Here is a 19,633-nt window from a genome sequence, read left to right on the forward strand (position 1 = left end):
GCCACTGCACGGGCACTCATGTCCCGTGGTACAGCTAGGCTACCGCACACGGAAGCTTACACTCGGTTCCCAGCCCTGACAGCGAGAGTCTGCAAACTCTGGCCTTGGGGCCAAGCCCAGACCCATCTGTTTCTGCACACGTTCCGCCCACAGCCTCCCCCGGGACAGCCAAGTGGGGTGGCGGCAGCACCGCTCTGACTGCAAAGCCCAAACGAGGTGCTATGTGGCCTTCACCAGAAAAGGCCGGCCGAGCCTGCTGAGGACGGTTCAGAACGGGGGCTGCGAGGGGCTCTGACTGGTGGCCCCTCTCCCCACCACCTGGCTCTCCATGGACACACAGGCCAGGTCTGTGTCAGGCAGGCTCTGTGGCGGGCCCTCCCCCTGGAGGTGGCAGCCTCATGCTGGCCGGCACGACCTGCCCGCACAGGGAAAGCTTCCAGTTCTGCACAGGGAGGCTCAGACCCTTAGTCCGGCTGTCACCAGGAAAGGCTCCAATTCCTGTTTGAAGCTCACGACTAAGAGAACGAGCTTCCGAGGAAAGAGGAAAGAAGTTCTAAAACAGCTGGAATCCTGGCCGTGATGTCCACAGATTAATTAACAAACTCACCCACTTGTATGGGAACAAGTTAAAGTTCAAGCTCGGCCCTCACCCCCTGCAGCATTCGTGCGGGCAATCGAACACACGTGTAACAAACACGAGTCTAGCTTATTGCAGGGCCAAGGTCGGGCTCAGCACCCAGCACCTTCCCAGGCCACACCCTGTGCAGAAGCCTGTCTCAGCCACTCCTCCTGCGTAAGGGACAAGTGGGCATCACACTGCAACACCCCAGGGCTCAGAACCACACCCCCAAGAGCTGTGGTAACCATAACAAAAGGAGCGTTCAACGAGAAAAGACACGGTGTTGAGAGGGCTGGCTCTGGACACCCTCCCACGGGTGGACACCCCCACCTGCATGTCTGCCTGTGCCTCCCCATGGGCTCTTGGCTTCTTGGGCCTCTCCCGGCAGGCACCTCTCCCGGCAGGAACACCAGCTCCAGTGCAGCATACGTGCTCCGAGCCTGACTCAGGCAGCTCGCCTCACACACGCGTGAGCCTCACACATACGTGAGCAGACAGCTGCAGCCTTGGCTGGTGGGCTGCTTCTTGTCTGCACGAAAGGCCAGAAGCTGGCGATGCCACTTACAAACTTGAGCATGTTCCAGTCAAACACGTAGTCGTAGGAGAAGCCCTGGCGATGGAATAGGTTACGGAAGAGCTGTCTCAGGTACGAGTAGTCAGGCTTGTCATCAAAACGCAACGAACGGCAGAAATTCAGGTACGTGGCAAACTCGGCTGTAAAACAAGAAACTCAGAGCTAACCAGAAGCACCGGCAACAGGTAACCCCTCCTCACTTAGGGGCGGGACAGGGAGCCTGAGCGCCGCCACATGGTGCAGGATGGAGGGCTGGGAGAGAGAGACAATGCACGCTGCCCGGGCCACAGTGGGGCAGCTGGCTGGGTGTCACTCATGCAACACAAGGCTGCCGTTCGATCCTTGTCAGGGCACATGCCCGGCTGCAGGTTTGATCCCTGGTAGGGGGTGTGTAGGAGGCAGCCGATCAGTGTTTCTCTCTCTCCGAAAACCAGTAAAAAAATCTCTAAAAGAGAATGTGGCCGCACTGAGCATTGGCTTCACTGGGCCCGTCCCAGAGGCATCCCCACGCAGCAAAGGACAACGCCCTGAGCTGTGGCTCCAGATGTCCGGAGACCCGGCCCCCTGCCACGCAAGGGGCTTGCCTGGGTCACCTCCCCGAGGCCCTAGCCCGCACAGGCCCCAGGCAACTCACAGGGGTAGCCTTTGCACAGCATTTCGATGGGCGTGGACATCTTCTTCTCGCTGATGCGTTCGTATTTCTGCCGCTTGGTGGCAGCCTTCAGCCCCTGCCAGGGCAGGGAGCCCAGGTTGAAGTACATGAGCACGTAGCCCAGCGATTCCAGGTCGTCCCTTCGAGATTGTTCTGGAAAGAGGAGGAAACGGGTAAAACTTGGCCCACGGCAGCAGCAGCAAGCACACACTTACTTTGGAAACGAACTCTAAAAACCACAAAAAAATACACTTGGATTCTTTGCTGAAGAATCTGCCCCAGATGTGCTACTAGAGACTGTGACTCCCAGAGGAGCCACACCCACGTCCCAGCTGCCAGGGAACACCCCCCCCCCGCCCCCCGCCCCCCCCCCCCCCCGCCCCCTGCCCCCGCCTACCTGCCCACCACCCCCCCACCCACCCGCCCACCGCCCCCGCCTACCCGCCCCCCGCCCCCACCGCCCACCGCCCCCGCCCACCGCCCCCGCCTACCCGCCCACCGCCCCCGCCTACCCGCCCACCGCCCCCACCCACCCGCCCACCGCCCCCCCCCGCCCCCCGCCCCCGCCCACCGCCCCCGCCTACCCGCCCACCCGCCCCCCGCCCCCCCCCCCGCCCACCGCCCCCGCCTACCCGCCCACCGCCCCCACCCACCCGCCCACCGCCCCCCCACCCGCCCCCTTGCCCCCGCCTACCCGCCCACCGCCCCCGCCCACCGCCCCCGCCCCCGCCCCCGCCTACCCGCCCACCGCCCCCCCACCCGCCCACCCGCCACACCTCAGTCGCAGCGCTACGGCCCTGAAGCCCGCCTGCCTCCCCAGGTGCGGACTCCCAGGTCCCAGGGCTCACCGATTCCAAGGTGCGTGTTGATGGAGGCGTACCGCGCCGTCCCGGTGAGGTTCTTGTTCTCGCGGTAGGGGATGTGCTGGTGGGTGCGGGCGTCCCGGTACTTCTTGGCCAGGCCGAAGTCGATGATGTAGACCAGGTTGCCCTTCTTCCCCAGCCCCATGAGGAAGTTATCCGGCTTCACATCACGGTGGATGAAGTTCTTGGAGTGAATGTACTCGATCCGACTGATCTGCAGGAGCGCGGCAGCGGGTCAGCTGACAGTGCCTGGAGGCGGCTCCGCCCGGCAGCCAGGACCTGCTGGAGCTGCGTGTGGGCACCCTCGGCCGGGGCAGCGCTCCATAGTTGGGACGGGACACAACCCACCCGCTCCCGGGAGCTCCCTGGGGTGGGCTCTCCTGGGGGACCGACAGCGGCTGCAGCAGCTGTCCCTCTGTGGTCCCATCAGCCGGGAGGCAGGCCCCACACGTGGGTGTGCTGTGCCCACGGTGGCTCCCCAAGCCCAGCCACCACGTCCCTGCCTGGGGGCAAAGGTTAATGAACTTCTCCTTCCTCCCAGCACAGGCAGCGGGCGGGCCGAGGCGCACTCACCATCTGGTCGGCCAGCAGCAGGACGGTCTTGAGGCTGAACTTCCTCGAGCAGAAGTTGAAGAGGTCTTCCAAGCTGGGCCCCAGCAGCTCCATCACCATGACGTTGTAGTCCCCCTCGGCCCCGCACCACCGGATGGTGGGGATGCCCACTGGAAGGGACACGGTGTCAGCGCGGCCAGGGTGGGGTCAAAGCCCCTGACACACCTGCGCTCACATGTGACTCTCTGACCAGGGTCAGGCGGGCAGCAGTCACGGGACCCAAGGCGAGAACGTGATGCCCACACGGTGAGTGAGGACAGAGGACGAGGGGCAGGGAAGAGGGGTGTGGGCTGAAGCAGCGTCCAGGGACCTGGCGAGCAGCACCCTCAGTGAGGCCGATCACGGGGGAGATCCTCAGGGACTCCCATCGGACTCTCAGAGAGGACACTGCAGCGTGCATGGTGGGAAACACATGGGGGGGGTCACAGCAGACCCGGACCTGTGGCCCTGAAGGCATGTGACACGTAAGGACAACTGCAAGGCACCCCATTTCTGTGACCAGAGCCCCCAGGAGAGGAAAGAGAAAGACAGGGACCGACACCCCACGGGAAGAAATACAAACGACGGCATTTAACCCACCGGCCCACGGACAAGAGTCACAGAGACCATCACACTGCCGTCCGACAAGCAGTGCTCACAGAAGAGCCCCAAGGAAGAGAGCCCACACAGGAAGGAGCGAAGAGGCGGGGACTGCAGCCTCTCCTCAGAACACGGGAGCCTGGCATCCCAGAGGTACCGGCCGCAGAGGCCTCCAGCAGGGACAAAACCTACGTTTCCAGCCACCGCAGACCAGAGGTAGGCGATGCCCCAGGAACGCAGAAACAGCAAGTTCCTCCCAGGCCGGCGGCTGGCCGAGGACGTGGGCGACCCGGATCCAGCCTGACTGCCACACACGAGAATAAGTCCCCACGGCCGCTCCCTCACAAGGAACGATGCTACTGGAGGACCTGCCGCAGCTCGGGAGCAATTCCTGCTCTTGTATGGAATTCCCGGATTCCACACAAGAGCAGGCACCCTCTCTGCACAGACAGGACACAAGGCACAGAACACACATTAGTGTCACACGCAGAAGCTGACGGAAAGGACTACCAGTTGTTTCTTAGTGACCAAGGCACCCATTCATCAACAACGGCCTCTAAGCCTCTGCCGCTGACAGCAGGGCTTCGCGAGCCAGGAGCAAAGCGACAGGAGACAAGCCCCTCTGGCTGAGCTCGGTCCGTCTCCACAGCAGGACCCTCCCATGCGCCCCACAGACAGGCCTCGCTCGAGGTCAAGGGCTTGGCTGTGTGCAGTGTGCTCTGACAACAGCACCCCCGTTGGGAACAGAGTAGAGAGCTCTGGATGCTCCCCAGACACTTCAATGCAATTGGTGCCTGCCTGCCCCTCAGGCTGTGCGGGCCCCTCCACACAGGGACAGCGGCTCCCTCACCCGGAAGCCACCCAATCGGGTTCTCCCAGGGCTTTCCAGCTGCTGTCCCACCGTGGAGCTTGTGGAGTCTCGTCCTTTGCCAGCACCGTGAAATGGCAGTTGCCAGCTGGTTTGCCGGCGAAAGGCGGACATCACAGACACTGCACGGCCCAGTCACAGCCAGCACCTAGCGTCAAGCCCGAGTGGCAACAGTGATGATGACAGCTCTCAGCCTTTCAGGCGAGGACAAGATGTCAGAGGCAGAGACAATACTTCTTGCAGGGAAGCAAAGTAAATGCTGCTTGCACACGTGCACCACAGTCAACAGCCTGGACCCAGGGAGCGATCAGCGAAACGAGAAGCCAGCTCAGCAGGCCTCAGCAGGCACTGCGACAGTCGTATGTGGGGCACTGCCAGCAAGAGAACACCTGTGTTTGAAAGAGATCAAGGATCTCAGTTCTGTCTGAAAAAATAAGAAACCTCAAGTTAGCAGAAATAAAAGGTCAGGGCAGAAATCAATGAAATAGAAAACAGAGAAATGTGCTGAAACCAAAAGCTGGCTCTGTGAGATGTTTGGCAAACCTCTCATCAGACTGCAGGGAAGAGAAGCAGATGCAGGCACGAGTCTCTCAGTCAGAGGCTGACGGGAAACTCCGACGACTCGGACGAAATGGATGCTGAAGAGCACCACCACCACAGCCGGCATCCTGGCCCAGAGAAAAGGGAGCCAAGGCCCACAGCGTCTGAGCAGACCCGCAGCAGCTGGGGGAGCGCCCTGCACCTGGACACACGTCGGGGGCAGGAGCGCGCAGTGACCACTGACACCAGCCTGCTCCCCTCCAGAGGGTCTAGGAAATGAAAACCTGCCCGGGACGGCAGCAGAGTGGGGTGGAGGGACCAAGGGGGTCTAGACACTTCTGGGAGCGATGGAGACAGCAACACTCCTGGTGATGGTCATGGTCCCATGAGGGTGTCACACTGCACACTTAAAACACACGCTGATCACACCCCCGTAAAGCTGACTTAAAAACAAATACATTTTCCTGCTTCACTTTGGGGGCGGGTTCCTGGGTGAGGCCTTTCCCACCGGAATCACATCTGCACAGGACACGCTGGTATCTGCGGGTCAGTTCCCAGCTCGCGCGAGGGCGGCACCACGGGGCCACAATCTACTCAGACTGTATGTGTCCCAGAAGCTGTGCCGTCCTCCAGAGCGCCCCCCAACCAAGTCCCATCAGGGCCACCTGTGTGGTCACCACAGGCTTCGGTGCTTAGGCAGCTTTGAGGACAACCCCGCTTGCTGGCCTGACCCCGTTACCCTCCTCTGTGGACCAAGCTTCAGGGTGGGGTCAGACCCACCCCCTGAAGGTGTGGGCTGCATCCGTGGACCAATCAATAAAGAGGCCATTTCCCACTCGACTGCTCCCTCTGCACTTTTCTGTGGCGCTCCGTGTGAGCGCACACCAGGGGGTCACAGATGCCCCTCCCTTCTCCCAGGGGCTGGACCTCATTGCTAGTTCCGAGGTCCCAGTTATCCCACGTTTGGCCAACAGATGCCCCTCCAAGCTTGCTCCTGTGCCCTCTGGACAAGTGCCCACTGGCCCGAGAACTTTCCGAGCCACAGCCTGCTCGACTGCCTCCCCCCCCCCCCCCCCCCACCCCACCCCGCCCTGGGCCCAGCCGCCAGGCTCCTGTGGGAAAGGACGCGGAGAAGCCATTATCTGGATGCCAGGCTGTCACTCCTTGCAGCCACTGAGCTTTGATTTTTGCGGGGCACGTGCCTCATGCCTCCTTCAGGATGTCGTCAGCCTAGGACCTTGGCTGTTGCAGGTCTCAAGTCAGCTTGACATGTGAAGAAACATCCTGCCCAGCCTGGATGGAGAGGGCTCTGGGAGGAATGACAGCTGAGTCATCATGCCAGGAACATGTGGAAGTCATCTTCAGCATCCCTCCCCCGTCAAACTTTATGTCCTCTGCACATGGGTCTCACGTGGCTTAAGATACATTCCTAGTCACCTGTGGTTCGTATCTGACTAAACTATTTTAAGAATTAAACTTTAGCCCGGCTGGTGTGGTTCAGTGGTTGAGTATCAACTCTTGCACCAAGAGGGTGCCGGTTCAATTCCTGGTCAGGGCACATGCCTGAGTTGTGGGGTCAATTCCCAGTAGGGAGTATGCAGGAGGCAGTCGATCAATGAACCTCATTGATGTTTCTCTTTCTCTCCCTCTAAAAACCAGTAAGAACACATAAAGAAAAATAATTACACTTCAGTTTCTGGGGCCAACAGCCGTCTGACCAGGACCCTAGGGCTCAGCAGACTGTGGGCTGCATCCACCCAGCAGCTTGCAGGCGGCTGTGCCAAGGTGCTGGGAGCTGCAGCTGCTGCACAGGGCTGGCATCGCTAAGTGGGTCACCATGCACACAAGACTAGGCTTCCTGTCTGCGCCGTGACCACGCTTGACCCCGGGAGCCTGAAGGAGCACGAGGCAATGGAGGGGAGTGTCCAGAACTCCACCCAAGGCCTGGAGTCTCTCTAGCGACCGACCCTGGTAGTGTTCTGTCCCAGGGGCAGGAGATGGAAGGAGACAGGCACCTTAGCTGTGGAGGTCACACAGCCCCAGAAGTGCCCCTCCTGCCAGAGCATCAGCCACACGGCGACCCAGCTCAGGGAAGCCACACCAGCCTGCCTCTTGGGGGAAGAGAGCCACGGCCCTGCCCTACGAGGAGGCCCAGCGGTCAGGTTTCAAGGAGCATGGAGAGTGCTGATACTGGGTCAAGCAGGCCCACAGCACCTCCCTCCCCCTGGGAAGGGGAGCAGAGGCACTCAGACCATTTGTCCGTGTCCCTGTGGCTGCACGACACCCCCCAGGACCTGCTTGCTATGTTGGGCTCCACTTCCAGAACAGCAGCTGGAAGGGGCCTGCCCAGGGAAGCCGTTTTCCTTGGGAAGATGAGAGGACCTTGCCTGTGCTGAGTGAAGCCATGAGGTGTGAGAGCAGTGATGGCCCAGCCCCTCTGGGAGGCATGGTCTCCGAGCAGGGTTTTCCACCACCGGCCTCCTCGCTCCAGGCAGTCAGGATGGGACCAAAGGGGGTGGCTGGGGACCAGCTGCAGGTCTGCTGCTCCCACACCCGCGTGTGCCCACTCCAGCCACCATCACTCCATGCTGCGCGCTGGGACCACTGCACCGTGGGTCCACTCCCAGGCCAGCGGCCCAGCTGTGAGCGGACACTCCTGTGCGCCTGGCTTTCTTCCTGATGTGATGTTCTGCATCGTGTTCCTGCACTGCTTGTTCTCCGGCCCATGAGCAACGTTAGGGCTGAGTCGGCAGCTGCTCAGGCCTGCTCAGCAAGAACGCGGTGTCCTGTCACCATGGAGACCACCTGTCTGAGTGCCCAGCCTACCCAACCAGCTCACTGCCAATCGGAGCTGCTTCTCGGGCAGTGCCCTCGTCCCGCATCTTCAGTGTATCACAGGAGACAGTTTTAACCGGGCCTGGACGGGACCTCCTCCCGGGAGACTGGAAATGGTGTGAACAGGCCAGACGAGGGTGCTGACGGGTGAGGATTGATTCCTGTTCAGACCCGCTCCACCCACCGGATCCTTCCTGTGGGGGCCAGGCCTCCCACATCACAGGGTTCACGTGTAAGAACCTGAGTTGGTCAGATGTTCTAAGAATACCTCTGCGCCCATCCCAAAGGCACTGGCTACAGGAAGCAGGGACCCGGCGCTTAACCTTTCCCGGTCGGCCCCCAGGTGCCTGACAGCAGAGGGCGCCGTCGCGGAAGGAGGAAAGGCTGCAGCCTGCGTGCTGACGCCCAGGTCGGAACGGACGAGTGCAGCAGCACACACCGAGCGACTGAGTCTGACCCTGCTCTCGCTGCCCAAACTGCTGCCGCCCACTCACTGCCAAGGCGCTAGGCTGTGGTGGCTGACCGCCCGGTGGGCCCCGTGGTGTAAACAGTGTCTTTTTTTCCAGGTTCTTCTCGGACTTCCCTGTTCAAACTCCTTTTCTATTGGAAGAAGCATCGCCAGAGCATCGGACAGGTTCACACCACACCAAGACTCTGAAACACAGGCTTGCTCGCAGCAGGGGTCATGAGCCCATCTTTCTTCTTTTTCTCCTCTTTCCCTATTTTTTAAAAATATTTTTATTGATTTAGAAAGAGAGGAATAAAGAAGAGACAGAAACATGGACTGACGACCAAGCCTGCAAACGGATACTGCCCTGACCAGGAAGTGAACCGGCATTCTGGGTGCCAGGATGCCGCCCGGCCAGCTGAGCCACACTGGCCAGAATTCCGTTTTCCACTTTGGACCAGTCTGTCCTAATAATGGACTCCTACCCACTCCTTCCTCTATTCCTCCTCCAGCCCCCTGCAAGAAAAAGACCACAATCCTACACATTTAATTTCTGGGGTGTCTCCAGAAAGTGTAAGTGATTTGTGTAATATTCTGAAAAAGCTAGAAACAGTCCCGCCACTGCTCCCAGCCTCCTGAGTTCAGACCACGCAGGCACACACGTCTTTAGATGGATCAGGCCTGCTTTAACCTCTAGTCCAAGGGCGCTTCCAGTAGACAGCGGGGTCAAGAGACAAAGGAAGGGAAGATGAAGGTGCAGGAAACTTTTATCAAAGTCGCCACAGTTGTTTTCTAGGAGACAGACGAATGCAACTCTGTATTCACTGCTAGAAACCAGAGCTATGGGTGAAATCTTGGATTTGTGGGGAGGAGGGAAGCATGGGCTTATCTGTCCTTGTCCAGAACTCTCCGTGGTCGGGGACCTGAGCGAGCTGCGGTGCATCTTGCCGGACTGGTGCTCGCTCCTCCCCTGCTGTCCCTGCGCAGCACACGTGACCCTCTCCCAGGTCAGCAACAAGCGACCTGCAGTGCCATGGGCCGCACACAGGAGGCAGTTACCAGCAGAGCCCTGCTCTCCGGGCAAGCGACTCCCGCTCCCTCTGCCGGCCGCAGCGTGCCGTGGTCAGTGAGCTCATGGGACTCGCCCAGAGGTGCTCGGCTGGTCTGGATGCAGTCCTCTGGAACACAGGCCTGCCTGTGGCTGGTGTGGCTCAGTGGACAGAGCGTCAACCTCGGACTCCAGGGTCCTAGGTTTGATTCTGGTCACAGGGCACATACCTCAGCTGTAGGCTCGATCCCCGGCCCCGGTCAGGGTATGTGCAGGAAGCAACCAACCGATGTCTCTCTCACTCTCTCCCCATCCCATTCCACTCTCTCTACAAAGCAATGGAAAAATATCCTCAGGTACGGATTAACAAAAAAACAAAATAAATAAAAAACAGAGTAAAACACAAGTCTTATACCTGGAGAGCAGCCACTGCGTGTGCATTTGAAACGGGGACCCGATCTGTGTGGCGAAGGGGAGTGTGGGGCACTGGCCGGTCCCGGAGAAGGGCCAGGGGAGCCTGGGAGTCGTGGCACTGGCTCCGAGAACAGGGCTCTGGCGGGAAGCAGTGCTGGCCCCAGGCACTGAGCTACATCTAGAGACGTTTCTGATCGCTCCGGCCTGGGTGAGGGTGCTCCTGCAGGTGCAGGGGGCAGCCCCATGACAAATGACAGACGGTGCCCTAGCTGGGGAGGTCTCAAGAGGTGCTGCTCCTGAGCAGCCAACAGGCGTTTGAGTGGTTCTATTCCACCCGAGCACCAGGCTCCTCCCCCGCGGAGGCCACATCCTGAGTCACCCCGTTCTACTCGCCACCTCCTTAAAAGCTGTGCCTGAGAACTGCCTTCTGCTGCGGCCGCGGGGGGCAAGCACCCTGGCCAGGTCCTCTGCGGCCTCTCCCTGGGACGTCAGGGAAGGTTTCCACCCGTGTGCCAGCTGAAGGCCTCTGGTCCCATCAACGCAGGCGAGCCGGCGGACACCCCGTGCAGGGCCTGCAGGACCGAGTGCGGCTCTGGTCGTTTCTGCTGCTAGAGACGCTTGTGCTGCACCAAGTGCTGGCTCTAGCAGCAGCAGCAGCAGCAGCGACCCGGCTGCTGTGGAGAGAAGGTCTCCCCTGCAGGGAAGCTGTGCTGTGGGGGACCCCCGGGCGCTCCCCAGAGCTTCCCGAGGCCCTGTGCCCAGGCCCCTTGGGGACAGCAGACAGTCCTCTCCAGGCTGCGGCACCTCCACCACGAAGACTCCCTTATACACCCACTCCCTCCTGCTCCATCTGCAAAATTACTCAGTCCAGAAAGTTCTCAAAGGTAGAGTCTGAGGTCAGGAAGGGTGCCTCTGACATCGGTACCCTTAGCCCCCGGGAAGGTTTGGGGACAGAATTGGGGCAGGAATTCAGCTCGAAGGGGTTGCAGTAGTTTCACTCAGAAAAGTCTGAAGTCCCCTAGGCCCCCGCCCAAGCTTGTGAGCAAAGCATGTGACCAGGTGGCACAGAAGGACCAGCAGTGCTGGAAGTCAAAGCCCACGGGCCCTGAGCTCAGACCCTGCCCGCAGACCAGGGAAGCAGTGATGGAGCTGGAAGTCCACAGGACAGCATCCACAAGGACGCCGGCTGGGTCCAGGGTGCGGGCACTTCCCTCCCTTCCCCCAAACAGGCCAGAGCCCGGTCCGGACGCACGCCACAACCCCCGTCTTTAGCGGTGCGGCCTTACCTCCTCCCTGCATCATTTTGTAGATTTTGCTCTCAATGTGGAGCTGAGGGTGTTTGGTTTTGACACATTCAAGCTTGATGGCAACTTCTTCTCCCGCAACAATGTCCGTACCTTGCAAAGGAAGAAAAGCCAGCGTTAATTATCTGGCGCCCACCACCTAACCCACGTCACACGGTCAGGACCCCAGATGGTCACACTCCACTTCCTGTGGCGAGGTCAGTGGTGCAAACCCCATGGAAAACGACGCCTTTCCCCTTTTAAGCCGGGGAATATTTCATGGGGACAGGAGAGTCCAGCCTGGGTTCCCACAGCCCACCTCCGAGGGGCCCCCTCTGATCTTGTCACCAGGGACCCTTCAAGCTCCCGTCTTCCTGCTCTGAACCTTCCATCGCCCTGTTGGTCAGCCCCAGACGACTCCACGTGTCCCTGGGACACCTTCCGTGTGGCCCCGCCACCCGCACTGCCGGGACAGGCCTGTGCGTGCGCGTGCACCGTTGTCTAGAGGGAAAGCTGGTTTCATCAGACGCCACATGATCCGTCCACCCAGCCCAGGGTCCAGCTCACAGCCCTCAGCAGCCAGGCACTTCTCAATGGGCCAGATCCCCAGGTGGCAGCGCTCCGCCCTGACCCGGCACAGCCAGAGGGGGAGGGGGAGCTCAGTAAGCCTGTGCTGCCAGGCAACAGGACAACACTTGTGTTTCTTACTGACACTAGAGTTGTTTCCAAGGCCCTGCCTACACCTATGCCACAGGTACCTGTCATGCACCTTAGTTAATTTTGTACTGAAACTGGCAATACAACGTATGCCAATACCTCCCATTATCAGCCTGTGCGTTTCAAGGTAAATTAAGAATTTTTATCTGCAAATATTTTGTCTTTGTTTTCCTCCAATAATGACCTGCAAACCCGACAGTCTTCACACATCAATGCTCCAGGCTCCAAGCTGACCCCGTGGCCGGAGGACCTTCCTGGAGGCGCTGTAACTGGAGAGCAGGAGTCTCCCTCGCCCAGGTGCCTCCCCAGCAGGGCGGCGCTAGTGAAGCAGGACTCTCATTAGAGCCCTCAGCCATCACTGGCTCCAGCAGCCCGGAGAGCCCGGGACACCTCCTTCCCTGGTGCTCGCCACAGTGTGATCATGAGGGACGGCGGCATGAGCGGGGTAATGGCCACAGAGCACCGAGACCCCAGACCAAAGGCCGACAGGGTCAGCGAGCATCACAGCCGTGGCCACCGGCAGGAGCACCGCCTGCTGAGACTAACATCCAGTAAACGCCCAAACTCCAAGAAGTCTCCTCTCGCCGCTCAATGCTGCCTGGGATGGGCCATGTCCAGTGAGCTGAATCCAGAACCGGTCACAGCACAGGTTCGGTGGGGCTGTTCCCCACCCGACCGACCTCTCCAGTGGCCTCCAGCCTAAGAGCTTCATTCCCCAGGGCAGACAGGCATGCATGTCACTCTGCCGGCCTGCCGTTGGGGCAGTCTATCCAATTACAAGAGAAATGACTTCACCAGCAAACTGACGGTGCAAATAAAAAATGAACTCGAGTTCCTGTGAGGACCTGGAACCCCGGACTGAACTAGCCAGCGCAGGAGGAACGATGACTCATCTTACCAGTGACATCAGCAACTCCACACGCTCATCACTGCCGTCCCAGCCAGCACACAGCCCTCAACGGAAAAGCAGCTCGGACCTGCACAGACTACCTGCCAGCTAGTGCCTCTGAGAAGGCGCCAGCACTTCCAGCTCCGCTCGCTGGGGCCGGGAAAGTGAACAGAGAAGAGTCACCCTGCAAGAGAGTCTGTGGAGCACATGACCACAGGCAACTCTGGAACACAGGATTTCTCTTCCAACCCGGTGCCAGGCCTCCGCCAGGATCAACCTGCAGCAGAGCCAGCCTCCGCCAGGATCACACCTGCAGCAGACCACTCCCTCAGGAATCACACCTGAAGCAGAACCAGCCTCCGCAGGATCACACCTGCAGCAGAGCCACCTCCCTCAGGATCACACCTGCAGCAGAGCCACCTCCCTCAGGATCACACCTGCAGCAGAGCCACCTCCCTCAGGATCACACCTGCAGCAGAGCCACCTCCCTCAGGATCACACCTGCAGCAGAGCCAGCCTCCGCCAGGATCACACCTGCAGCAGAGCCGGCCTCCGCCAGGATCACACCTGCAGCAGAGCCGGCCTCCGCCAGGATCACACCCGCAGCAGAGCCAGCCTCCGCCAGGATCACACCTGCAGCAGAGCCGGCCTCCGCCAGGATCACACCTGCAGCAGAGCCGGCCTCCGCCAGGATCACACCTGCAGCAGAGCCGGCCTCCGCCAGGATCACACCTGTAGCAGAGCAAGCCTCCGCCAGGATCACACCTGCAGCAGAGCCACCTCCCTCAGGATCACACCTGCAGCAGATCCAGCCTCCGCCAGGATCACACCTGCAGCAGAGCCACCTCCCTCAGGATCACACCTGCAGCAGAGCCACCTCCCTCAGGATCACACCTGCAGCAGAGCCGGCCTCTGCCAGGATCAGAGACATGAACACCTCCCGAGTGTAGCAACTCAAGAAGGGCTTCACGTGGCTCTCAGCCACACAAACATGAGGGTGCGCACTCCGTGGGCTGCCCCTGGAGGCCTCCCCGACGGGTGGAAGTCCCGAGAGCAGAGCTTCAGGTTATGTGCATTCTGGACCCTGGCGCTCAGGGGCCCTGGGCAGCACCCCCTCTGCAGCTAGGGAGCCCCATGATTCAGGCGGAGCTGCTCCAAGCCTCATCCCCCTGCCTAGTGCAGAGGGACGGGACGGGACGGGACAGCGAGGAAGCGCCATGAGCCGGACAACAGGTGACACCGCGGCACCATGTTCAGCTCATCCCGTGACCACCTGGAAACTACGGTGCCTCGCCGCGGGAACTTGTAGACGTGCTTCTGGACGGAAGCAGGAGCTGAAGACAGCACTGTGCTCTGGTTCCAGGTCAGAATCGAGGCATGCTGGGCTTCCTCCGTCTGTTTACGCTCAGGTGCCTGAGCTCCCAAACCACCCCCCTCTCCATCTCCATCCAGCAAAAGTGGGGCGCTCAGGCGGCAGCGGGGCGTCTATGTTCAGACACAGGTCAATGCTGGTTTCACGCAAACAAAACTGTCCCTCAAGTTGAGCGGACAAGACAGTTGGTAAATAAGTGGAGCTAACCACAAGCTCAGCCCCATCCTGAGACAGGGAGGAACTCCCACGGAGTGACAGCCAGGAGGAGACAGGGAGAGGCCCGGGAACAGCAGGGCAAAGGTCACTCGCAGGTAACTTGACAAGCAGTGGATGCAGTGCCAGGCCTTCTCATCAGAGCCCTCAGCCACCACCCTGGGGATGCAGGCGATGACCTACTGTGTGTTCCACACCTGCTGGGTGCCAACAGGAGCGTGAAAAATCAGTGAGAAAACATGAAGATGTTCCTAAACGTTAGCACCCAAGAAGGTGCTTGGACATGCTGTCGAGAATACAGCACAGTCCGCCCGCGATAACCTGACAGAGCAAGTACCAAAGGCAAAAGCCAAAAGGAAAACCTCCATTCTGACCCCAGCGATGCGGGCATGCCAGTCGCCGGCACCGCCTGCAGACAGACAGGGAGAACAGCCGTGAGCATGGCTCCCTGCGCCCCAGCCCCTGCAGGCTCCGGGAACATGGCTGCCCAGAGCAGCCCAGTGCAGACCACGGCACCACCACACACTCTTCCCAGCGCCCACCGCCACACCGGGTCCACACTGGTCACACTGGCTCTTCTCTAATCCTCCAATGTCAGCAAAAGGTAAGACGCACCTGCAGGCAAAGTGAGAGGGCTTCAGTCACCCCAGCAGTCAGGGCTGAGGCCTGTGGAAGCCAAGACCGGGGAGGCCCGGGAGTCGTGGCCGAGGCTGCACAGGTGTGTGAGCCTCCGGGACCTGGGAAGCGTGGGGAGGAGGCTGAGGATTAAGACCACACATTTTGGGGTCCATGTTGACCCAAGTCCAGTACACAGGTTTTTCTAAGCCCAGGCATTAGGGAAACAGCCCCCAGAGACCACAACCTGTAAACAGGCGACTCCAGGAAGCACCCACTGGCCTGGCTGGGCAGGACCCTTTCTGACACTCAACTTCCTGGTGCATGAGGCCCGAGCCAGCTGATGGACAGCCTTTCCCTCCTCCCAGTATCAAAGGTATGGAAGCACAGCAAGTCTCATGGGGACCTCCATGACCCCAAACGCCAGGCTCAAAACAGGGTGAACCTACCTGGTGGGGTGTAGAGTGTTCTGACAACAGCGGAGTGCTGGCATGAGAATGACAAAGGACACACGAATTCTCGAGATGAGGGCTCGGGGCCTAATCAGTGGCTGAACAAACAGAACAAAACTTGGGTCCGGGTGACTCAGTCCGTCCTATGCTCTTTGGACCTCATCTTTGACCCTTAACTACAGTGTGGGGTGAGCACCCCCAGACCCACCTTCCCAGCCACAGGCTCTCTAGCTAACGACCTCTCTGCACACTCCTCTGGGTTCCACACAGCCCGGGGCAGGGCAGGTGGGAAAAGCCGGGCTGTGCTCAGCCCCACACAAGGGACTCCAGTGAACCCCGAGGGGTGCGTGGCTCTCTGGAGGAGGCAGGAGTGCCACAGGCCACCCACCCATGTCAGATATGCGAGACCGGTCAGCCCAGCAGGAGGTGAGGCCCACAGGGGGAGTGGTGACAGGCAGACGGGGTCCCTCAGAGCTCCCACCCCGAGAAGGGCTTGGTGACAACTCCCACCTCGGGCTCCCAGAGCTGCCCGGCACTCAGACCAGGGGACGAGAGGCTTTAAATAAAACAGCAGAGGAGCAGCTCACGGACTGGCTTCTCCGCCCGGCTCCTGGGTCCCAGGTTGAGTATTGCCAAAACCCCACTGCTCTATAAATAAGGCAAACAGCTTGCAGTCACGCAGCACTTGGCCTCCCAAAACGCTGCTGAGAGCGCAGCCGGCTGACGACGGGGCATAAATATTTAAACAGTAAAATCCAAATGTCTCCAAAGTGTATTTGACTCCGCAGGACAGTGGGAGGAAAAAGAGGTTCAAAGGCGACGATGCAGCGCGCGGCAGGTTCCCTGCAGCGGAAGGAGGGCGCCCAGAGCGGGTGTGAGCCTCCCGCGGGGGGCACCAGGGCTGCGGCCCCGCCGGGGACGGGATGGGGCGGGGAGCGCCTCCGGAAGCCGGGCTGATGCCCAGGCCGCCGCCGGACCCTCCCTGACAGGTCCGCCAGCCCAGCACCCGCAGGAAGAGTTCGTTTGCCCCCAAACTTGCGCAACAGCGGCTCCTCCGCACCCACGCCGCGGGCCAGGGGCGGCCCCACGGGGGCTGGGGGAGCCGGCACGCAGGAGCGTCCGCGGTGGATGCCCGGCTTGCGGGGGGCAGGCCGGCCGCCCCTCACACCTGTGCGCGCTCTGCCCCGGGCGCCGGACACGGGCCAGAACGTCCCGCCCCAAACAGTTTTCGGACCCGCCCGAACCACCCAACAGCCGGGGCGAGCTCGCGAGGGCAGCGCGGCCGCCGCGCCCGCCTCCGCCGCGGCCAACGTCCGGACACGGCCGGTCTGCGGGCCCCGCCGCACGTCCAGCCCCCGGCGCGGAGCTGGGTGCGCAACACGTCCCCGCCGCCGCCGGCCCGGCCCAGGCCGGCCCGGCGCGAAGGGCAGCGGGGCCCCGGCTCCGGCCACCGCCCCCCGCCCGCCGCACGTGCCGGGCCGCGGGCCGCGCTCCGCCGCCGCCTTTGTCCGCCTGCGGGTCCGGGGGGTCCCGGCGCCCCGCAGCCCCGGCACACGTTGGGCAGGTGCCCCCGGGGCGGCGGCGCGGGCCGGCGCGGAAGGCCCCGGCTCCTGCCTGGGCGGGGCGGGGTCCCGGGGACAGAGGCGGGGGGCGGAGGGTCCCCGGGGCGGGGGGGGGGGGGGGCCGGGACCGGGTCCCCGCGGCCGGGGCGGAGGGGCCGAGCGGACGCCGGCCGGGGCGGCCCCGGACCAGGGACGGGCGCCTCACCGAGATAGATGTCTCCGAAAGAGCCGCTGCCGATCTTCCGGCCCAGCCGGTACCTGTTCCCGACTCGGAGCTCCATGGCGGCGGCGGCGGTGGCGGCGGCGGCGGCGGCGGCGGGCCGACTCCCTCCTGCCCTCCCGGCCGCTTCCTGGGTCTGAGCTTGGGGAGGCGGCGCCGCCGCTGCCGCTACTGCGGGTCTGGCTGCCGGCTCCGCCCCCCTCACGGCCCCGCTTTCACCATCGCTTTCCAGCCGCCCAGCCGCTCCCAGAGCCACAATATGGGGCGGATGGGACAGTCCGAGCGCCGCTGCCCCTGCTCCGGCTCCTGCCGACCACGCTTGCCCTCTCCCCGCCACGGATGGACTCGGATCTCCCGGGCCTAAATTCCCCCTCAGCTGCCTGAAGGAGCCGCCGCCATCGCGCTGTGACGTCACTTCCCCTAGCAACCTGGGGGCGGGGACTCGCTGCCTGAGGGGCGGGGCCGCGCCGGCTGAGGGGCGGGGCCGCGCTGGCTGAGGGGCGGGGCGGGGCTGCCGGGGGCGGAGAGGGACGAGCACGCTCGGGGCGTCCTCGCGCGACCCGGGCACCCCGCGTCAGCCCCCTCCTCCCTCTGCCCCTCGCCTCCTGCCCCCCGCAGCAGCCCCGAGCCGGCCCCTACCCTATTGTAGGCTCTGCGTCTGCCTCCGCCGTGTCTCGGAACCCGCGGCCTTTGTGGACCGCCCTGGGATGGACCTGCAGGCGGTGCCCTTCACCGGAGGATGATGGGGTGGAGGGGGGTGCCGAACCCGCCTCTCTAGGCTCCCGGGCCGCGCCCTCGGACTCTGCACGGGGAGGGCCTGTCACCGGGACCAGCGGCCGGGGAGATGGCACGGGCCAGGCCGCGGGGGACGCAGGTGTGCACTCGGGCCTTGGGCTGCACCTCCTCCGACTGCTGCACACAGACCAGAAGGGCGCGCCCCGGGTCTGGGGTCAGCTCCCAGGGGCGAGGCCAGGACCGCCTGCCTCTCCGTTCCACCCTCTTCTGGTCTGAACGCGTCCGGAACAGCGTCTTGGTGTTTATCACGTGTAATCACGTCAGGACAGGCCCCGAGGGGAAACAACCCAGACCTCCATAGCGGCCGTCCACGGGGCGGAATATTGCCCAGCCGTGCAGGGGGGAGGCATGGAGGCTACAGCCTGGATGACCCTCGGAAACGTTACAGAAGCCAGACCGCCCAGGGCCACCCCCTGTGGACTGCGCGTTTGGAGCGCCCAGAACAGGCCCTTCCAGAGACAGACGGCAGAGGAGGGGCCGCGGAGGAGGCTCCTGTTCTGGGACAAACACATCCAGAGCAGGGAGAGGTGACGGCTGGCAGCATCGTGCATGTACAAAAGCCACTGCATCGTACACTTTAAAATGGTTGCTGTGGCCGAAGCCGGTTTGGCTCATTGGTAGAGCGTCGGTCTGCGGACTGAAAGGTCCCAGGTTCGATGCCGGTCAAGGGCATGTATAATACGTTGGTTGCGGGCACATCCCCGGTGGGGGGTGTGCAAGAGGCAACTGGTCGATGTTTCTCTCTCATCGACGTTTCTATTGTAGCTCTCTATCTCTCTCCCTTCCTCTCTGTAAAAAATCAATAAAATATATTTTAAAAATAAATAAATAATAAATAAATAAATAAATAAAATGGTTGCTGTGGCCCGGTCAGCGTGGCTCAGTGACTGAGCACTGATTTATGAACCAGAGGGTCACAGTTCAATTCCCAGTCAGGTCACATGCCCGGGTTGCGAGCTTGATCCCCAGTGTGGGTTGTGCAAGAGGCAGCCAATCAAGGATTCTAACTCATCATTGATGTTTCTAGCTCTGTCTCCCTTCCTCTCTGAAATCAATAAAAATATATTTAAAAAAATAAAGTGGTGAATATGGTGAATTTTATGTTATGGATATTTTACTTCCATTAAAAAAACAACAACAACATGCATCACCCTGGCAGGTTGCTCAGTGGTTAGAGCAATGGATTGAGGGTTCCATTCCCGGTCAAGGGCACATATCTCAGTTGCAGGTTTGATCCCAGGCGCCGGCTGGGGTGCGTGCAGGAGGCAACCAACCAATGTGTCTCTCATGTGGATGTTTCCCTCCCCCCTCTCCCTCCCTCCCTCCTCTCTCTAAAAAATAAATAAATAAATGGATGCCCGTGATAGGCAAACTGCAGCTCTTGAGTCACATGTGGCTCTTTGGCCCCCTGAGTTGGCTCTTCCACAAAATACCACGGCCTGGGCGAATCTATTCTGAAGAAG

General features: G+C 61.3%; 1 protein-coding gene across 4 annotated transcripts in view; it reads right to left on the reverse strand.

Annotated features, from left to right (window-relative positions):
• Positions 1-17,793, reverse strand: part of CSNK1D (casein kinase 1 delta) — a 25,501-nt gene extending 7,708 nt beyond the window's left edge. The window contains exons 1-6 of one of the 4 annotated variants that reach the window (XM_036412295.2): positions 17,361-17,791; positions 11,339-11,449; positions 3,282-3,430; positions 2,694-2,922; positions 1,828-1,998; positions 1,185-1,333 (exon numbers count right to left, since the gene is read on the reverse strand). In XM_036412295.2, coding sequence (XP_036268188.1) covers positions 1,185-1,333; positions 1,828-1,998; positions 2,694-2,922; positions 3,282-3,430; positions 11,339-11,449; positions 17,361-17,436 — 885 coding nt within the window. In that variant the 5' untranslated portion in view covers positions 17,437-17,791. Of the gene's footprint in view, positions 1-1,184; positions 1,334-1,827; positions 1,999-2,693; positions 2,923-3,281; positions 3,431-11,338; positions 11,450-17,360 lie in introns of all 4 variants that reach the window. The other 3 variants (XM_036412296.2, XM_036412297.2, XM_036412298.2) reach the window with 3 other exon arrangements.
• Positions 17,794-19,633: the final 1,840 nt, after the last annotated feature.

Source organism: Pipistrellus kuhlii, unplaced genomic scaffold (genome assembly GCF_014108245.1).
Source record: "Pipistrellus kuhlii isolate mPipKuh1 unplaced genomic scaffold, mPipKuh1.p scaffold_m20_p_44, whole genome shotgun sequence".
Classification (NCBI taxonomy): Eukaryota; Metazoa; Chordata; class Mammalia; order Chiroptera; family Vespertilionidae; genus Pipistrellus; species Pipistrellus kuhlii.